Below are 21,895 nucleotides of genomic sequence, written 5' to 3'. Positions count from 1 at the left end.
GGTTCTAAACTTCTGAATCATCTTGATACAATCTAAATCGTTCTCAGATTTCATCAATTATCTCCATTATTCTTTCATCCAGGCTACCATGATAACCTAATAGGTAACCTGACTATCAACAGGCCCTATCAAATATAACTGATCCTGACTACATCTGATTAGATGGTTTACTGAAATAATACAAGCTTCTTAACCAAACAACCAAAACCTCCCCACATCTAGTCTTATTAGTCCTCTCTAGTTTTGTTCAATCCTATGCTCTTTACATAGGAAAATAAAGACAGTAATAATTTCTAATGGCTATCATTTATTATTTATTTTCCACCAGTCTCTGAGTCTGAGTGCTATTAAGTCATTTTATTTTCAGAATAAAATTTATATAAATATAAGCATATTTATGTTCACAGATCACAAATCTGAGGTAATAAGGAAGTTGGGTAAGATGACCAGACAGGACAGATATTCAAACCCAGTTTTTTCACTCCAGTTCCCAAAATATATATTAACTACCACATTCAACTGAGCCAATGTCCTATAGTACATGCCAGGAATCCCAGCAACTCCAGAGGCTGAGGTGGGAGAATCACAAGTTCAAGACCAGCTTCAACATCTTAGCAAGACCCTTAGCAACTTAGTGAGACTCTGTCTCAAAATTAAAAAAAAAAAAAAAAAAGATGTATCTCAGTGGCAAATCTCCCCTGGGTTCAAGCCCCAGTAATACCACCACCCCTCCAAAAATCAAACAAACAAAAAGTAACAATTAAATAAATAGAACCAATGCAAAAACTAAAGAGTTCACACCATGACACATAAATGAACTCAAAATGAATTAAAGATTTAAAATTAAAACTTGAAACTGGAAAAATCCTAGAAGAAAACATAGGGAAAAATCTTCACAGTGGCCTTGGCAATAATTTTCTGGATATGACACTAAATGTATAGATGGCAAATGTACAAATAAACAAGGGGGGGACTCTTCAAACTAAAAAGCTTCTGCACAGAAAAATAATAATAATAAAAGGCAACTTACAGAATGGGAAAAATATGTGTAAAATATATCCAATAAGGGGTTGATATTCAAAACATATACATAAATCATACAATACTAGAAATATAAATAACCTAATTAAAACATAGCATAAGGACCTAACAGACACTTCTCAAAAGAAGAAATTCAGATGACCAACAAGAATATGAAAAGGCTCAAATTTCTAATCATCATTCTGATGCAAATCAAAATCTCATTGGGAATTTGCATCATACCTATTAGATGGATAGTACCAAAAGGCAAGAAATAACAAACGTTGTGGAGGACATAGAGAAAAAGCAACTCTTGTATGTTGTCAGTGGGAACGTAAATTGGTACTGCCACTATGGAAACAGTATGGAGATTCCTGAAAAAAATTAAAAGATAAAGCCACCATATGATCCAGCAATCCCACTTCTAGGCATATCAAAGAGTAATGAAAACAGGATTGCTAAGAGATATCTGCATTCCCATGTTTATAATAGGTTTACTCATAATAGCCAAGAAATGAAAATGGCCTTCAATATATGAATGTATAAAGAAAACACAGTATATGTTTAATGAAAAATTGTTCAGTCTTTAAAACAAAGGAACCCCCTACCACTTGTAGCAACATAGACAGAGCTAGAGAATATTGTGCTCAGCAAAACAAGCAAACACAAATGAGAAATACTGCATGATCTCACATGCGGAATCTAAAATAGTCAAACACAAAAAAGCAGAGAATAGGGTGGTGGTTGCCAGGAGCTAGAGGGAGTGAAGGAATAAAGTTGGCCGAAGAGTCCAAAAGTAGTGTCTATATAGAAATGACTGATATGTTAATTAGCTGGTATGCAGTAATCATTTCACCCTTGTAAAATCAAAATATCAAATTATATAACTTAAATATAAACAATTTGTACAAATAATGTCAAAAATAAAAAATTAAAAAGAAGAAAATGTTAAGGCATCATCTGTTGCAGTAAATTCAAAAGTTTTTAAAATTTTATGAATGTATAAATCTAAGATAAAAAGAAGTGAAAACTAAATCCAAGTCTAAGGCAGGGTTCTTCAACAGCAATACACTGACATTACTGACAGTAAATCTTCATTGTGAGGACTGTTCTGTGCATTGTAGGTTTTAACAGCATCCTTGAACTTTATGGTATGCCCAGTAGCAAAGACTACTACCCCCACAGTAATGACAACCAAAAATAACTCCAGATGCTGTCAAAAGTAAAATCATTGTGAATTGAACTGCTATAAATATTGATGTGGCTGCATCACTGTAGTATGCTGATTTTAAGTCCTTTGGGTATACACCAAGGAGTTGGATAGCTGGGTCAAATGGTGGGTCCATTCCAAGTTTTCTAAGGAATCTCCATACTGCTTTCCAGAGTGGCTGCACCAATCTACAACTCCACTAGCAATGTATGAATGTGCATTTTTCCCCACATCCACGCCACCATCTATTATTGCTTGTGTTCTTGATAATAGCCATTCTAATTGGAGTTAGATGAAATCGTAGGGTGGTTTTAATTTGCATTTCTCTAACTACTAGAGATGATGAGCATATATTTGATATATTTGTTGATCACCTGTATATCTTCTTCTGTGAAGTGTCTGCCCATTTCCTTAGCCCATTTATTGATTGGGTTCTTTGTATTTTGGGTGTAAAGTTTTTAAAGTTCTTTATAATCTCTGGAGATGAGTGCTCTGCCTGAAGTGTGTGTGAAAAAGATTTTTTCCCACTCTGTAGGCTCTCTTTTCACATTATTATTTCCTGTGCTGAGAAAAAGCTTTTTACTTTGAATCTGTCCCATTTATTGATTCTTGCTTTTATTTCTTGTGCTATGGGGGTCTTGTTAAGGAGTCTGGTCCTAAGCCAACACGACGGAGATTTGGGCCTACTTTTTCTTCTATTTGGTGAAGGATCTGAGGTCTGATTCCTAGATCCTTGATTCATTTTGAGTTGAGTTTTGTACAGGGTGAGAGATAGGGGTTTAATTTCATTTTACTGCATATGGATTTCCACCATTTGTTGAAGAGGCTATCTTTTCTCCATTGTAAGTTTTTGGCACCTTTGTCTAGTATGAGATAACTGTACATATGTCTCTGAATCTTCTATCTTGTACCACTGGTTTACCCTGTCTGAACCACAGTGCTATTACTATATTTTTACAAATGAGATAGATGAAGCTCACACTTTGAACTTGCTTAAAATTATTAAGTTGATAGAAGCACAGAAGGACTAATATCTCACCCTGTTTTCTGTTTATTACCACTAGATTTGTTTACATCAAGGTTTCTCAACCCTGACCAAACGGATATTTTGAGTTGGATCATTCTTTGTTACAGCTAGTTGTCCTGTGCATTGTAGGCTATTTAACAGCATCCCCAGCCTCTACCCACTAGATGGCAGTAGCACTTCCCTTTCCAGCATTAACCAAAAATGACAGGCTATTGCCAAATATCCTCTTGGGGCAAAAACACCCCCTATTGAGATGCTCTTCAACTGATGAATGGGTAAAGAAACTGTGGTATATATACATAATGGAATATTACTCAGCCATAAATAAGAATTATAGCATTTGCTGATAAATGGATGAAGCTGGAAAATATCATGCTAAGTGAAATGGGCCAAGCCCAAAAAACCAAAAGCTTAATGTTTTCTCCAATTAAGTGGATGACAATACATAAGGAGGGAGGTGGTGGGTGGCAGGAAGAGAAGAATGAAGGAACTTGGGATAGTGTAGAGGAAAATGGGGTGGGAGGGAGTGAGGGAAGGAAAGATAGTAGAATGAGACAGTATTACCCTATGTACATGTATGATTACATGAATGGTGTGAATCTACATTGTGTACAACCATAGAAATGAAAAGTTGTACCCCATTTGTGTGAAATGAATTGTAATGCAGTCTGTAAAAATTTTTTTAAAAATTTAAATTAAAAAAAAAAGCAAAATCATCCCCTGGCCTGAAGTAAGTATTCATTCCCCCAGCCAAACCCCCCAAAATATCTTATCAATAAACTACTAGGTCTGTGTCTACTTCTGTGCAAGAGGCCAGAGATAAAAACAATGCAAGATTTCAGACAAATTAAACAGCTACAATAAACTGTGAAGAACCTAACAAAATATAAAGTTTAGCATGCTATGATAGCATGGGAAATATGATCAGAAACATTAATAGAAGCTTCCCAGAGGAAATATATTTTAAGCTAAGAATTATAAAGGCAAAAAAAGATGAGAGTACATAGATACAACAGAAAGTACAGCAAAATGGAGGGACTAAGACATTCAGAATGCTTAATGTAAAACACAGTACTGAATACTCATCCCTGAGAATATACTTTTATAGGTACTAAAAGTATTACTGTAAACACAGTTTCTGCCTTCATAATACTTAGTCTAGTGAAAGAAGCAGAAGTTTTAAACATAACTAAAAATCAACTATGGCCTCAAAGCCCTTGGGAAGTCATGCTCCCTAAGGTAGCACACCTAATGAAATACTCAAAAAGAATGAGAGTAACACAGAAAAAAGAAAATAGTTGAGGCAGAAAGAACAACTTGTGTAAATAAGTACATTTCACAGATTATTTTGGTATTAGCGCTTACAAAACAAATTGGTCTACCATAGAAAGAGCCACTACAGTTCTGAACTTTAACAACAAAAGGAAAAATCCATTTTCAGACTCTAAATTGGCAAAATGTGCCCTATTAAATATTTTCTTCTAAAATTTGAAACAGTTGTAAGATAAGGAATAGGAGATGTCAATAAGAAATTATATTTTTTTTGCTATGATTCTCTTTTGTCCCCAGATGCTAACATCAGAGCACTAATGAAATATACATTTTAAAATATACATGAACAAACTTTGAAAAATAAATTACAAAATAATATGCTACCTTTCTTGGAAATTACAAAAGGAATAAGAATGTATGCTTATAAATGCATAAAGAAACCATGGAAGTATAGATATAAAACTAACTGGGGGAGGGAGGAAGCATGAGAGGGAAACTTCTATATTTCTTAATACATGTTACAATTTCTGGATCATGTATCTAGTAAAAGACTGAAATTAAAAACATACCACTATAAAACACAAATTTTTTAAAATGCCTATCACTAGTATTTCAACATTAACTGTTATCAACAAACAGAATCATCCCTAATTTATTAAGTGCTTAATACATATCATTTACATAAGAACTGATTTTGTACTCCATTTTTTTCTTCAAGGAATTCAATGATTCATTTGTGTGAAATTCTTATTTCAATTAGTTTGCCTTTCTTTTCCACCAATATATCACCATTACCAATTCCTTTTAATTATACAGTAAAATTATATACCTCTAGCCAGTTGAGAATGATTACAAATTTATCATCTGTAGCTTTTTGTCAAAATACACTGGAAAACATATTTTATTTATTAAGAAAACTAGAAAATGATATTCTTCTTCTACCTTACACAAAGTGGGCTAAGGAAATTTTGTTGTACTTTAAAAGTTCAATAAGAAAAAAAAACTTTAAATAAATGAAGTGTATTTTCCTTTATGGCATTTCACTATTACAATTCCCTGGAAATTATTATATTTTTTCAATAAAAAATAACACATTTTGGAAAAAGATGACACTTTCCCAGTCTGCCAAGAAACAGAGCCCTTCTTCAATTGAAGACCTATCAAAATATGCAAGCAAATGTCATGGAAACAGAAGCTCTCACCATGGTAACACCATCACTGCTACAGAGGAAAGCCACTCTAATTCGTCATGTACTTTAAGACAAGGTATTAGACTAATTCCAATTTTCATTTTACAATCTATCCATAACAGTCAATATACATGGCAGTAGAAGAGATTTAATAAAAATATTAGTATTTCACAAGAATATAATATTAAAACCAAAGCTGACTATAAATTTACATGCAACTGATTAATGCCGGAGACATAAAAACAATCTAACCCACCTTAGAGAAAATCAAGATAGTAATGAAAACATTAAAAAACAATTATATCACTACTGCTTGAGAGTAAATACTCAATCCAGAAACAATTATACGTTTTACTGGTAGATTTTTTTTAATTGAACAAAAATACTTTAAATATTTCTATCCTTACCTTGATTATGCAATCCACCATATATAATTGTCTATATTTCATTGAATGGATTATTTCCCCACATTTTTATTGCTGCATTATAGTTATACATAATGTTGGAATTTTTTGTTACATATTCATACATGCACACAATATAACAATAAATGATGGATTATTAATGGCATAAAAATTCTTGTTTGGAAACATAAGTGTCTGCAGATGATAAAAATAATATCAAAAGTGATTCTTAAAAGGCTGAAAATTAATTCATTCTGTTATTACCAAAAGTAAAAGCCTAATATGCTACATAAATCACGATTAAAATTCCCTTGTAAAAGCTGGCAAACAATATTTAATGTTATTATCAACTTTGTAAATTATATTACATGACCTAGTAGCTATCAAGTAAAATATCTACTACCCATAACATTAAAATGTCTATCATTTCAAAATATTCATTTTAAAGAAACCACAAAAGAAGAAATTCGAAATGGCAATAAAATCACAGAACTGGAAAATATATAAATAAAGGAGTCTAATAAAACCTATTTGGTTTATGATATACACTGACATAAGACAGAAAATTCAATTTGAAAGTGGTTCTTTCTTAAAAATGATCATTTCAGTTTGATGAAGTTCTGAACCTAAGGAAGAATACAGGTTTATACTGAAAATAAGCAGCTAATTCTTTTCTTTTCAAAGAAAATACCAACTTTCTTTTTCTCAAAATATTTAAATATTTTGTCACATACAGCTTACCTTTCAAATTAAAAAAAAACAAAAAACAAAAAACAAAAAAACACTATATGGTAGACTGAATGTTTGTTTACCCCAAAAATTCATGTGGTAGAAACCTAACTCCAATGTGATGGTATTAGAAGATAAGGCCTTTTGGAATGTGATTGGCTCATAAAGCTGCTTATGATGGTATTGGCATTCTTGGTAAAAAACACCTGGGAGAGTTCCTTCACATGGAACACTGAGAGGATGATCCTCTATGAGGATGATCCTCTATGAACCAAGAGGTGGGTCCTCACCAAATGTTGAATCTGTACACAACTTGATCTTGGACTTTCCAGCCTCCAGAATTGTAAAAAATAAAAATCTGTTATTTATAAACCATTCAAGTTTAGGGTATTTTGTTATAGCATACAAAATATATCAAATTAAGATATGTTATTTATGAATAATACAATTAAGTCACCTTTAAATTTAAAGTTATTTTTTTAGAAAATCATTAAACACCAAGGAAACCAAATGGCAGCATATGATAAAGAAAACAATGCGGGGGCTGCAAGTATAACTCAGTGGTACAGTGCATGCTTAGCATGTGTGAGGTCCAGGTTCAATCCCCGGAGGGAGGGAGGGAGGGAGGGAGGGAGGGAGGGAGGAAGGAAGGGAGGAAGGAAGGAAGGAAGGAAGGAAGGAAGGAAGGAAGGAAGGAGGGAGGGAGGGAGGGAGGGAGGGAGGGAGGGAGGGAGGGAGGAAGAGAGGGAGAAAGAAACCAACTGACTTCAAATCTAATTTTGGTCTCTAACCTGAAAATAAACGGAATGTACTATAGTTTAAGGAAGACCACTCTGGATATAGAATGAAGACTGGAAAGAGAAGGAGTAGATGTTGCAAGACCAGTTAGAATACCACTGCAATTTTCCAGGCAAGAGGCAATGAAGGAAAGCAAGTTGAATTAATGTTTTAACAGTGGCAATGGAGAGAAAAGGGATGCTTTTAAGAGATGCTTAGAATATAAAGTAATACTTGATAGGGAAAGGAGAAGGTGACAAAGATGACAGCTACATCTCTGATGTAAGTAACTGAGGTAGAAAAGGGCCGGGCTATACAGTTAGTATATTTGCTTACTTGGTAGTTTTGGGAGTAGAAAAGAGTTCAGCTTTAAAATATATTGAGTTTCTGGTGTTTCTTGTAGCAGTATCAAGGTAGGCAACCAGATATCGTGGATGTGAATGAGATTCCTAAAGGGAGAGTAGAACATGAGAAAGAACGAAGGTCCAGGGTCCCAAGCTTCAAGAAACTCTAAACTTCAATGACCAGTAAAGGATGAAGTGCTTGAATTGAGATAGAAAAGAAATGCAAAAGACTAGAAGAGCATCAGGACCATGTGGTATCACAGAAGTCATAGAAGACAGTATCTCAAGAAAGAGCTGACAACATTACAAACTAATACTAGAGGATCAGTGAAAAACAAGGTTGAAAATTATCTTGGTTTTTCAGTGGCAGTCACTGGCAACCTCTTAAAAAAGAGATTCTTCAACATCATTTACTTAGCCAGCAAAGCCCTTTTAAAAATATAGTTTTATCAAGAAGTACAACATATAGAAGTAATAAAATCAAGGCCACTGTAATACAAGCAAAATATTTACCTAGTATCCTATGTCTTCATGTGGTACCCCTGAGGCAGTTCACAGAAACCTAGTATTCTAGAGATTATGGATTGGAAACCAATGGACTAGAAAATCCTGAAGGTACCTTTTTCAGCTCTGAAATTCTATACTTCTGTCAATGTAATTTCTTTTACTTTGTTTGAATCAGGGCTTCCATGATGATTGTTAATGGCTGCTCTGTGTTTTAGTCAAAATCAGATACTGCTACATTTCATTACAAACACATAGAAATATCCTAAGCTTTATTTTCTTGATTAAATCAGTGATGGGTTATCCCTCCCCTTTTTTCTTATAAAAGTAGCAAGTAAACTATGTGCCATTCTGGGTGCATCCCTAAAAACAGAATATAAAATCAAAGCCTAAACACATTTGCTTCTAAGCTTATTTTGGGAGGTTAGCCCTAAATAGAATTATCACTTTAAAATAGTGTTTTTAGTATTATCATCAATATTTTTCCAGGATTCAAAACAATACTAACATCGTCTATCTTTTATTTGACTTAATTTGTTCATTATAATTAATGTAACATAGAAGAATTAACTTCTTGCTGAATTTTAAGTAACCAGGACCAAACACATTTTGGTGAAGGAATTCTCTTCCAAATAGATGCACAAGGAATCCTCTTCATCTTTCAACATTCATTTGCCTATAATATTTCTGTGGTGCCAAGGGATAGAGAATGAGCTAACATCAAACTCTGCCTGCCCTTCATCAGAACGTCTCCACTTTAGACGGACTCACTCATTCACACTGATAGTCCAATCACTCAAAACAATCCCTTTCTGATTTAGCTGAATTATTGAAGGATAACTATAGTGTGAGAATTTTTAGAGGATTTTTGGTATGACAGATTAAGCACATGCATTTATATTCACTTTAATTTGAAACCTCACTAAAATGACATTTACAATAAAAAAAAAGGTACCTATGGAAAAGGAAAAAGAAAGGAGGAAAGCCGACAACAGCAGAAAAAACATGTTAACACATTTATGAAAGCTAGAAAGTAGATGGAGAAGTTAATAGAGGTTAGGGGTAGGGAGGACACTGAATACTAAGTACTTGAAAAAAAAAATTTTAAAAGATGCCAGTGCAAGCACTTTACACACACTGCAATACTGCAGATCCAATCAAGTAATATAAGGATCAGATAACTGAGAAGAATTGCCAGGGTGAGACATGACACTGAAAACAATGAGTCTGATGAAAATCTATCTCAGGAGCATTAAACCTCTAGGTTCCCTACTCCACCCTTGACAAATAGCAAGAGACTGATGTCTATTACAAAAACACTAAAGGATGGAAGCTTCAGTCCAGAAAATTCTTTAAAACAGAAGGTAAAGTGAAAGTTTATCTACTGTAACTTCTTTACTCCATGAATACAGTTAGCCAGGGAAATGCCATTAAGCCAGAGACTGGAGAACTAGTCTCTGGACAGACAAGAATTCCAGAGAAAAGAACCACAGATTTGGATGGCTACCCCCCAGTTTAAAAGAGGGCAAAATTTATATACACTTTAACATTTTTTAAAATAATGTTACCTCCAATACATTGTATTATTTTTTCATAAGTTTATGTATCACTTACCCTGCACTTAATTACTAAAACTAAGTTTATCTAAAGTTTTGACTTTCCCAGAAGAAAAATTCTTAAATATTGGTAAATTTTCTATTAAAATTTTAGTCTGATTGGGGGATCCTAAATTTTTCATTTAGAACCTGTTTTGAATACAAAGCCTACAAAGATGGAATCAGGAGTTACACTGGACATTAGGGGCTACAGTTATTATTTGGTAATGTCATACTAAACTGTGAATATCAGTGTTAGGCTGAAAAATGGCCCCCTGAAGATATTCAAGAAACTGAGTATTACCTTACATGGCAAGCTTCATGAGTATGCTTAAATTAAGGGTCTTGAGATGGGGTGATTATCCTGGATTACCAAGATGAGTTCTAAAATGCAAACTTTATATGAGAGAGGTAAAGGGAGATTAGACATAAAAGATGGAAATGTGACCTCTGAAGCAAAATATTACACTCCAGACGTTGAAGATGGAAGACGGGATCACAAGTCAAGAAATGCAAAGAATACAGTTTATAGAAGCTGTACAAGGCAAGGAAATGTTTTTTCTCCTATAGCCTTCAAAGGAAGCATGGCCCTCCCAATGCCTTGATATCAACTTAATGAAAATGATTTTTACATTTCTACCTTCAGAACCAAAAGAAAATAAATGTATGTTGTCTTAAGCAACCAAGTTTGTGGTAAGATATTAAAGTAGCCACAGGAAACTAATATACTAACTAACACACACCACAGTAGTCTCTAAATTTTAATCTCTCAGGCAGGTACAGTCACATGCTTATGATACTCAGGAAGCTGAGGCAGAAGGATCACAAGTTCGAATGCAGCCAGGGCAATTTAGCAAGAACATGTCTCAAAATAAAAAATAAAAAGTGCTAGGGGGAATGGCTCAGGTTAGAGTGTCCTTCTGGTGAAATTCCTAGTACTTATAAGAAAAAAAAAAATATTTTCTATTTAATGCTCTCATGATTTTTGCCATATTTAAATATCACCATACTATAATCTATATTTCTTTAATTATTTCAGTCTAAAATCTAAAACATATATTTGTAAGTGGCAACTTAAAACAAATGGTATACCATTTATATCATAGAGAAAATGGTATTACTTATCCTAAATAATAATTAGTCCTAAAATTAGGTATGATAGAAATTAATAATTACAGAAAATATGCTGCTTAAGGAATAGTCTAAAATTAGACCCATTCTTTTGTTAAAAATGGAAACATGAGCAAGTCACAGATATTAAAAACTAGAAATAAATTTTCACCTTACTGAAAAACAAAAAATGGAATGGAACTAAATTTCTCATTGTATGAGGCAATGTCATTTAATTTCTTGTCCCTGGATCAGCTATAATCATGTATCCTCTCACCACTGGATGGTACACCTGTCTGTAATCAACAATCTTACTTTCTTATACAGAAGATATAGAACTGCTGAAAAGGAAAATTAAGGTGTTTCCTTTGAATATGTGATAGCAATAAAAAAAATTTCACCTGGTAAAGAAAAGGAACTTGATGAAAATATGTAAGTACAATAACTTTAATTCCAAAGAATTAGGTGAGAAAACTCTTAAGTATGCCTTCTTTAAAAGCCATTAAGAGAAATCATTAGTCAAGAATGATTAGAAAAATGTCTTAAATTCTGCTTTTCTTATCTCAAATATAGTGTTTCATAATGTCATTCTAGTTCACATTTTAATGGAAACGTGTGTGTGTGTGTATACACTTCTTTTTAAAGAGACAGAAAAGTCATATATTTCTGTGTAAGAGATAAGTAGAATCTCAACCTGGGGTTTTGGCAAATCGAAAGTCTGAAAGTAGACAGCATTGTTGTAGTGGTAGCATTTAAGATAAAGACATAGTAAGTACAAATTAGGAAAATCAGCCCTGCAGGAGAATCTAAGATCAAAACTACAAAACAAAGATAATTTCAAAATAACAAAAGTTACAGAATTGAATATAAGAATTTTTACGGGGGGTGGGGGGTGTGGGGGGTCTACTGCTTACCCTGAATGTATTCATGCTAAATTAGAACTTAGTCTGGATAGCATAGCTAATATAGACCTACATTAGAATACCTTTATAACGTTTGGCAAAAAATATGGTAGGAATGTAAAAGAACCACTGAATTAAAGAGAATGAGAATGTGACTACATACCACATCAGTGTAGCAAGATGCTGTTTCACTAATGGTGAAAAGTCACTAAAGGACCTACCATGAACCCAAGGAAAGGCATATATTAGTGGTAAAAATTGAGAGTTAAAGTTGGCAAAGTGTGTTTTGAAGAAATAAGAAACTAGATAGAAAATGATCATAAGAAATTGTAATGACAAATGAAGCATATCAAGAAACAAAGACTGAAACATTAAAATTTCATGGAAAATAAAAAAAAAAAACAGAGACTAATAAGTAGCCCAGTATAATGCTTTACCATCAATTAAACTTTAATCAAAATAGGCAGTTTGAAACATCTTTTCTAAAAAGACAAATGTTTCATAAATATAAATGAATCTGTTATGATAAATTACTATTATTGAAAGAAACTGAAAATGTCCGCTCAGAAATGTGATACTTTTAAGAGCCATTCCATACACTGTACAATCTTAACAATGTAGGAGGTAAAGTACACAAAAGTGAACATTCTAAAGAAGTGAGTGATGTCCGGAGAAAAATTAATAAGAATATAGTCACATAATGCTCATATTATCAAACTTTATAAGAAGTCTGTCTATTTTAATCATCTAAATTTCCATTTAAGAGATATATTATCTTTAGGAAAGTAAAATAAGAAGAGTTCCCTCCTCTTTTATTAATGAATTTTTATTAAAAATTCATTACTCAATGCATTTCCACTGACAGAAAGAATTCTTAAGTACTAATTAATATTCATGTACATTCATCATCATATGATCATCAAAGAAATTTCAAAGTTAAACTGTTATATCCTGTATTTTATAGATGAAGTACAGGAAAATCAAAGAGATATTTAGTGGCTTATCATAACCAGAGACCAATGGGAAATCTCACAGGAAAATGCAAGAAGCACAAAGTTGATGGTATTGTTTCAGGAAGAAGAGGTATAAGGATTCTTCAAGAAAACAAAAGGGAATTTAAAGAAAGTAACAAAAATTTCTTGAAAGAAAAGAGACATAGCATAATAGATTATACATATGCATTTGTAGCAAGGAAGACAGCAATCAATTTAAAAGATGTTTACCTACCTTGGTAAAATATAAAAGTAGTCAAATCTGAAAGGCTAAGGGAAAACAGAGACAAACATTTCCTAAGACCTACTGAACCAAAACCACTATCCTAGACACTATACACTTAAAGAGAAATAAGAAAGGACTAATTACCTTTAAAAAGATCATAGTTTCTATGAGACAGAAACCTAATCGTCAGATATTTGTGAGGTGGTGGTTAACTTCCTTTTCTGGTGTAAGCCAATAGCAAGGCATCTTGAGGGAGATGGGTTTTGCTGTGAGAATAATCATTTAAGTAGATGTTCATTCTAAAAAGACATTTGGCAATTAAATAACAACTGTTCAATTAGAAAGATGGAAAAGGACATTACTTTTGGCTCCACAAAAGCAAAGTACTCCCCAATAAAACCTATGTAACAGGAAGCAAAGAAGGGATTGAATATGTACAGGAATCCAAGATCTCATTGAGACGCAAACTGCCTCTCTTTTTAGAGATATAACATCTTTTTTGGATTAGTAGCCTCAAAAGGAGATCAAATGGTACCAGAGAACCTAGAGACTGGAATGAGGACCCTTTGACTGGAGTTACTTTAAAATCCTAGGATGCAATTATAAAAAGGAGGAATATAAGAAGTAGAAAAGCAATCCATGCAATATTATTATATACTATGATTTGGAAGGAGGCGAAGAACAGCGGGTTCAGCTATTTCATTTGAATAATAAGGAAATATAACCTTATTTTGTCCTGTCAGCTGGAAAATAAAGAAAAACATTATTATGTAGAGAGTTACAAGTAGAAGACAACAAATAAATTAAGTTCCATGAATGTATATAAGAAAGGGGACATGAGAAGTCAACGTATCTATGCCCATACTATTCAAGACACACATGTTCAAGACACATATGTTCATTAAACACTTGAAAACTAAAAAGTTCAAGATGTGCTACAAATAAAAAATTCTTACTAAATTTCAGTATGAAAATAATTTCTATACTGAGTAAATGTTTAAGTGATTTTTTTTACATAGTAGGTTAAACAAGTATATATTGTTAAAATTAATTTCATTGGTTTCTCTCTATTTTTCTTAGTGCGGATGCTGAAAAATTTGAAGTATATGTGTGGCTAACATTTGTGGTTTGCGTCATATAGTTAAGAACTGCTTAAGAATGGAAACAAGTATTAGAAATGTGTCAGAAAGCAATTCTGTAGATAAACAAATATCACAGACTAAATTTACACGAACTAAGATATTTAGGATACCACTAGGCAATATAATCTTATAGGACCAGTCTTCTACGTAGTACTTCATTGACTGAAACATCCTATGCAATGCATAACTGTATTTCTATCAGTTGTCACTGGTCTCCCTTCTATCATTCAGCCCTGGTCTCCTCCAAGTAGGGCTCTCTCCAAAATATAAGTTTATAAGGTTAAAAACTGGGGTGGATTGGAAAGATAATACACATAAGAGCAATTAAGAATCTACCACAATAGCTTAAGTATTAAACAATATGGATCAAATCTGACACAATTAAAAAAGAAATAGTAAGGACAGTCCAAAAGGACAAAGTGATGAGCAACTTAATACAGTTTAGTGATCATTTTAAAATACAACATCCTTCATAGAAATACATAATGTGAAGAGGTATTAAAGATGAAATAAAAGATTTGGGAGTCTACAACAGTTACAGACATAAAATAAGTATATCTCTCTAAAAAGAAGAAAAAAGGATAGCAATACTGTAGAGGAAAAGGATAAAAGAAAATATGTAAATTACCAGTAGATCTAAAACTTCTGGAAATTTCTGACATGTAGACCAGTGATCATGAGCTATAGAACTTACTGTGCTTTTTGCTAATACTCCAGTATACATAATAAAAGGTTGAGTCAGTCAAAATCATAGGAGGTACTGAGTCCTTTTTAGACTACTGAAAACAGACTCCTGAGTTTATAGCTGAAACAAAAACCTTCTAAGGAATAGTTACATTGCATCTGGTTTGCAAGATCACTCAAACCAAGAAAGCAGAAAACATATAGTTCAAGAAGTGGGGGATGGATCAGAGAAGAAAGATAATGGAATTTCCAGAATAAGACAGTAAAATGGAATCATTAAAACAAAAGGTCATGCAGTAGAGCTAAGAGAACAGAGTGCTCAGAAGGAATCCTTTTAAGTAAAAAGTGAACCTGATAAATTAGACTACACTGAAAAAAAGTTTTAGAGTTCTTTTAGAAAATATAAAGGTACATGTACCTAATAGGAGAAAAAGTAGGCCCAAATCTACATCATGCGAGCTTAGGAACTGACTTCCTTGACAAGACTCCTAAAACACAAGTAAAATCAAGAATCAACAAATAGAATGGAATCAAACTAAAAAGCTTCTTCTTAGCAAAGGCAACAATCAGGAATGTGAAGAGAAAGCCTACAAAATGAGAGAAAACCTTTACCATACACGCCTCAGATATAGCACTAATCTCCAGAATTCATAAAGAACTCAAAATACTTAATTCCAAAAAAGACAAATAACCCAATCAACAAATGGGCTAAGGAACTAAACAGACACTTCACAGAAAAAATATAATCAATCAACAAACATGAATAAGTGTTCATCATCTCTAGTAATCAGAGAAATGCAAACAAAAACTACCCTAAGATTTCATCTCACTCCAGTGAGAATGGCAATTCAAGAACACAAGCAATAATAGGTGTTGGCGAGGATGTGGGAGAAAAGGTACACTCATACATTGATGGTGGGACTGCATCTTGGCGCAACTACTATGGCAGTATGGAGAGTCCTCAGAAAACTTGGAATGGAACCACGATTTGACCCAGCTAACCCACTCCTCAGTTTACACCGAAAGGACTTAACATACTACAGTGACACAGCCACATCAATGTCTACAGAAGCTCAATTCACAATAGCTAAACTATGGAACCAACCAAGATGCCCTTCGACAGATGAACAGATAAAGAAAATGTGGTACAAATACACGATGGAATATTACTCAGCCTTAAAAAAGAATAAAATTAAGCCATTTGCAGGTAAATGGATGGAACTAGAGAAAATCATGCTAAGTGGAATAAGCCAATCCAAAAAAAAAAAAAAAAAAGGACAATTTTTTTTTTTTTTTTTTGGATAAGCAAATGCTGATCCATAGTGGTGGTTGGGGGAGGTAGTTAGGAGAAAATGAAGGAACTTTGGATTGTGCAGAGTGGAGTGAGGGGAGGGGTGGGGGATGGGGCTAGGAAGGACACTAGAATGAGACAGACATTAATACCCTACATTCATGTGCGATTACTCTACTGGTGTGACTCAGCACCATGTACAGTCAGAGGAATGAGAAGTTATCTTCCATTTGTATACAATGTGTCAAAATGCATCCTACTGTCATGTATAATTAATTAGGACAATCAACAGATATATGAAAAAATGTTCAACATCTCTAATAATAAGAGAAATGCAAATCAAAACTACCCTAAGATTCCATCTCATCCCAATTAGACTGGCTATTATCAAGAACACAAGCAACAACAGGTGTTGGCAAGGATGTGGGGGAAAAAGGTACACTCATACATTGCTGGTGGGGTTGCAAATTAGTGCAACCACTCTGGAAAGCAGTATGGAGATTTCTCAGAAAGCTTGGAATGGAAGCACCATTTGACCCAGCTATCCCACTCCTTGGCCTATACCCAAAGGACTTAAAATCAGCATACTACAGAGATACCGCCACATCAATGTTCATAGCTGCTCAATTCACCATAGCCAGATTGTGGAACCAACCTAGATGTCCTTCAATTGATAAATGGATAAAGAAACTGTGGCATACATACACAATGGAATATTACTTCGCCATAAAGAATGATAAAATTATGGCATTTGCAGGCAAATGGATGCAGCTGGAGAATATCATGCTAAGTGAGATAAGCCAATCTCAAAAAACCAAAGGACGAATGATCTCGCTGATAAACAGATGATGACATATAATGCGGAGTGGGAGGGGTTCGTGTTAGGGTTAGGGTTAGGTTTAGGGTTAGGGTTAGGGAGGGGGGCAAGAATGGAGGAAGGAAGGACTGTATAGAGGGAAAAGAGGGGTGGGTGGGGTGGGGGAGAAGGGGGAAAAAATGGCAGAATGAATCAAACAACATTGCCCTGTGTAAATTTATGATTACACGAATGGTATGCCTTTACTCCATGTACAGAGAATCAAAATGTATCCCATTTGTTTACAATAAAAAAATTAGGACAAATAAAATATATATATATATAAAACCTTCATTATTATGAATATATAAAAAGAGGGAAAACTAAGAAGTAACACAGTAGAAATCCTCAAGAAACTATTACAACCATATCCAAAGGAATAATTTAAAAATTATATATATCATGATGAAGTAGTGTTTATCCCAGGAATACAAGGATGGATCAACATGAGAAAAATCAATGCAATTTACTACATGAAAAGTATGAAAAAGAAAATGGCATGATCTCAGCAGATAAAGAAAAGGCAGTAATGCCTTTAGTCCCCCAAAAGAAACTTTTGGAAGAACATTAAGATAAGTATGTCTTAAACAATAAAGGGTATCTAACAAATCTATCATAAACATAATTAAATTGAGAAAATTTAGCTAGCTGTCTATTGAGGTTGAGAACAAAGTATACTGTTTTCCACTCTTCCATGCAATTAGAGTTAACATTTATTCAGTAGCAGAGATTCTGGCTAATATATAAAACTAAAATTAAGAGTATTCATCATGATAGCTTAATCAATAAAAGAAATCAATGGTATAATGATACACTAGAAGTACCAAATAAAGAGAAAACAAGACACCATTTACTGTATAAATAGAAAATGATAAACATCTAAAAATCAATCTAACAGCAATAAAAAACTTAAATTAGGTAACAGAAAAAACCTGAAAAGAGCCATAACTTATTCATTGAGATGGTTTAACACTGTAAACACATTGCTTTTTTCCACATTAATCTAAATTCAAAGTTATTTCTACAAGAATTTTTGGGTAACTGGACATACTTATTGTGAAATTTATATGTTAAACCAAATGTCTACAAATATTTGAGAAAATCCTAGCAAACAGAATTGCCTTACCAGATATCAATTACAAAGTCATTGTGAAAAAAATAAAGTTACTGGGATGGGTATAAGAATAACAAATCAACTGAATTTACAATACATCCGAGAAAGAGACTCATGTATTTGTCAGGTATTTCTCATACATACACCAAAGCGCATAAATGGATAGGTTTGAAAAATGAGTTTCACACACTTAATTTTCTGTAATTTAATTTTTCTGTAATTGCTGTTATATTTAATATTAAGTCTTTACTTCTTTTAATCTAGGGAGGGTAGGCCTAGAAAATTCTGGAACTTCAAGGTCCAATGTCCATCTTCCAAGCCTAAGACAGCATTTTCTATAATTTCTTTCCCCAGCTTCTAGTTCTCCTATATTTCCTCCTCCCTCCACATAAGATTCCCACCCCCCACCCCCGGGGACCTGTGAGAAAGACAAAAGGAAATTACATAGTTCATTATATCTAAATGTGCATTAAAACAGTCTAAATGTTTTAATGCACATGTAAAACATCTATAATATAGTGTTCACAATGTTAGAGTCCTTCCCTTTCCTCCAGTTCCCAAATTGATATCTTTATATGTAACTTCTCAACAAGCTCAGACCCATTTCTAAAGACAGAGTTGGTGAAGGCAAAATGCAACGAATGATAGATGATCACATAAGAAATACAACCCTTTACTACAGAGTAAGTAGTTCTCATAGTGGAACATGTTCAGAACCACTTAGATTATTAAAACACAAACTGCTAGACCCCATGTACAGTTTCTAATCAGTGCATTGAAGTAACTTGCACCACTAACTTCCTGGGTGGTGCTAATTTTCCTCTCTGTATCACAATTTTAAAAACATGCCCTACAGAGCACTAGTTATCAAGTGGGGACAAGGAATGCTAGTTATTATGTGGGGACAAGTATGCTGCTAACCATCTTACAATGCATAAGATAGCTCCCACAGCAAATCAAATCATTATCAGGCCCAATACATCAATGGTGCTAATATTGAGAAACTTATTCCAAATACATGATTTGATCATTAAATTGATAAAAATTTTTCTTTCACCAAGAAAATTCTATTTTTCTTTAGGTATTAACAACTCTTTGAATTTTACTCATTTATGGCAAAAAGAAGTTTTGAAGACATTAATACTTAAAGGTATTAGTTATTCCCTATTGTGGCACTTATTTAATGCTACTGGTGGATTTCTAGTAAAGAAATACAAATTAACATTCATTTTGCAAGAATTATAAGAAAACTAATTACATTAAAAGATTAACTTCCTTGAAAAATACTATTTCTTAAGCTGAGTGAACAGCAAACTGATGTTCATTTTAGTACTGTGTGTATGTGTACACACATATACATATATATATGTGTGTGTACTTTATATAAATGAAATCTTTAATACTGCACAATTTACCTTAAGGGAAAGCAGTGATCATGGCAATAATCAATCCTAAGTAAATACGACTGAGGAAAATGTACTTTCTATACAAATGTATATATGTATATGAACATACAAAAACAGACAATTGAACTTACTCCAATAGGTTGAAAAATAAGTCCATCCATTTCATGACTGACTTCTTTGGCAAAATTTCCTTCAAGTAGCTGTAAAATAAATAACATATATTCTTTAAAAATATAATAATTACTTTCAAATTATTTGAATTTCTTGATAAGCTCTATAAAAACATAATATATAACCCATTAGAATTGAAATACCAAAATAGGAGAGATGCATACAGAGGGATCTAGGTTAATATACTGTAAGATTTTTTTTTTAAATAATACATGAAGATTTCAATGTTACTCTTATTTCAATAAGTTACTCTGAACAATAATCCTAACTCAACCACACACAAAAACATGGATAAAAAGAGTGACTATAATTAATAATAACACATTGTATGTCTCAAAATAGATAAAACGTTTTTGAATGTACTCACGCTAAAGAAACAAAAATGTTTAAGGTGATGGATATGTTAATTACCTTGAGTTGATAATTATCCAATATACACATGAATTAAAACACTACATTGTGTCTCATAAATATGTACAAATATCATGTGACAATCAAAAAATAAAATAAAATAAATAAAATGATATTATGAATGCACTGCTAAGCCAGTACAAAAGGAAAAAAAGATGTACAAAAAATAAACTGAAAATAGAAACTCTGAAAAGTAAGTAATAAAGGGAGAAAAAAATAAAAACACATAAAAAACAAGACAGCAATGAAGCTGTTTGGGGACAAGAATTTGCAACCACAAACTAGTTTAAACATGAGGATTACAGTCCAAAACACGTTGACTGTTTTCCAAAAACCCTCAATTTTTTGACTCTTTCTTTTTTGTCTTGCTTTTCGCCTTTTTTTTTTTTTTTAAGCAAAGAATTTCATTACGAGAAATACAAGGACAAAATAAAATCAACAGTTTTTTCAATGTCTTATCTACTAAAGAGCAGATTTACAGGCGAAATACTTATAAATATACGTTAATGTGGTGGTGACAATTATGTGGTGAAATACAGTATACTTTCACAGTCAGGTAAGGCCATGTTACCAAGAATCTGGCCAATTAACAGAAAATTCAGGATAGTTGTGGGGCTCAAATATGTATCCAAAATTTTGCCTAAGTTGTGTTATGTATCCCCTTTATCCCAATCACATCTTTGTGAAAGCACTGATCTCCTTTTAATGGCAATGGTCTTTTATCACACTCAAAAAACAGAAAAAGACCAGTGTGATTGCCAGAAACTAAGGACTGAGGACAGGGAATGGATAGCTACAGTTTAATGTGTTTTGGTTTTAGAAAATAAAAAAGTTCTGCAGATGGATGAAGGTGATGGTTGTACAACAATGTGAATATAGTTAATACCACTGAACTGTATACACGAAAATAGTTATAAAATTGTAAAATCTATATTTATATGTAATATGTACACGTTTTTAACTGGCCTTAGTGGGGTTTTTGTTGTTGTTTTTATTGTTGTTGTTGTTCTTTTTATTATAATAAGAAAGCAGTTAGCCAGCTCAGGAGGCCGAGGCAGGAGGATTGTGAGTTCAAGGTCAGCTTCAACAAAGAAGGTACTAAGCAATTCAGTGAGACCCTGTCTCTAAATAAAGTACAAAAAAGGGCTGGATATGTGGCTCAGTGATCATGTGCCCCTGAGCTAAATCCCTGGTACCAAAAAAAAAATATATATATATATACACACACACACACACACACACACACACACACATTAGAGGAAAAAACTTTTGAAATTATGCTTGTACTGAGAAAAGACACACACTCATTTATTTATATATATATATATATACACAAATATATATATATATATAAAAGCTGAACTCTTTTCAAATATCCATGAACTAATGATGAATAAAGATTCAAGAAAAAAAAATGAATGACCTTGATATTTCTTGTTAAACATGATGTTAAAAAAAACTACTTGCTAAGATCATAGCACAAATTATGTTAGGCAATGATGCAATAAACACCAACTA

At 33.1% G+C, this 21,895-nt stretch overlaps 1 protein-coding gene across 2 annotated transcripts in view; it reads right to left on the bottom strand.

Annotated features, from left to right (window-relative positions):
- Window positions 1–21,895, bottom strand: part of RNGTT (RNA guanylyltransferase and 5'-phosphatase) — a 344,105-nt gene that overhangs the window by 153,651 nt on the left and 168,559 nt on the right. For both annotated transcript variants that reach the window (XM_079146976.1, XM_079146977.1), the window contains exon 12: window positions 19,927–19,995. In XM_079146976.1, the coding sequence (XP_079003102.1) occupies window positions 19,927–19,995 (69 nt within the window). The remainder of the gene's footprint in view (window positions 1–19,926; window positions 19,996–21,895) is intronic.

The sequence above is a fragment of the Sciurus vulgaris genome (assembly GCF_902686455.1).
Source record: "Sciurus vulgaris genome assembly, chromosome: 7".
In the NCBI taxonomy this organism is placed as follows: domain Eukaryota; kingdom Metazoa; phylum Chordata; class Mammalia; order Rodentia; family Sciuridae; genus Sciurus; species Sciurus vulgaris.
The sequence above is the reverse complement of the archived record's forward strand: the minus strand, read 5'-3'. Positions and strand labels throughout refer to the sequence as shown.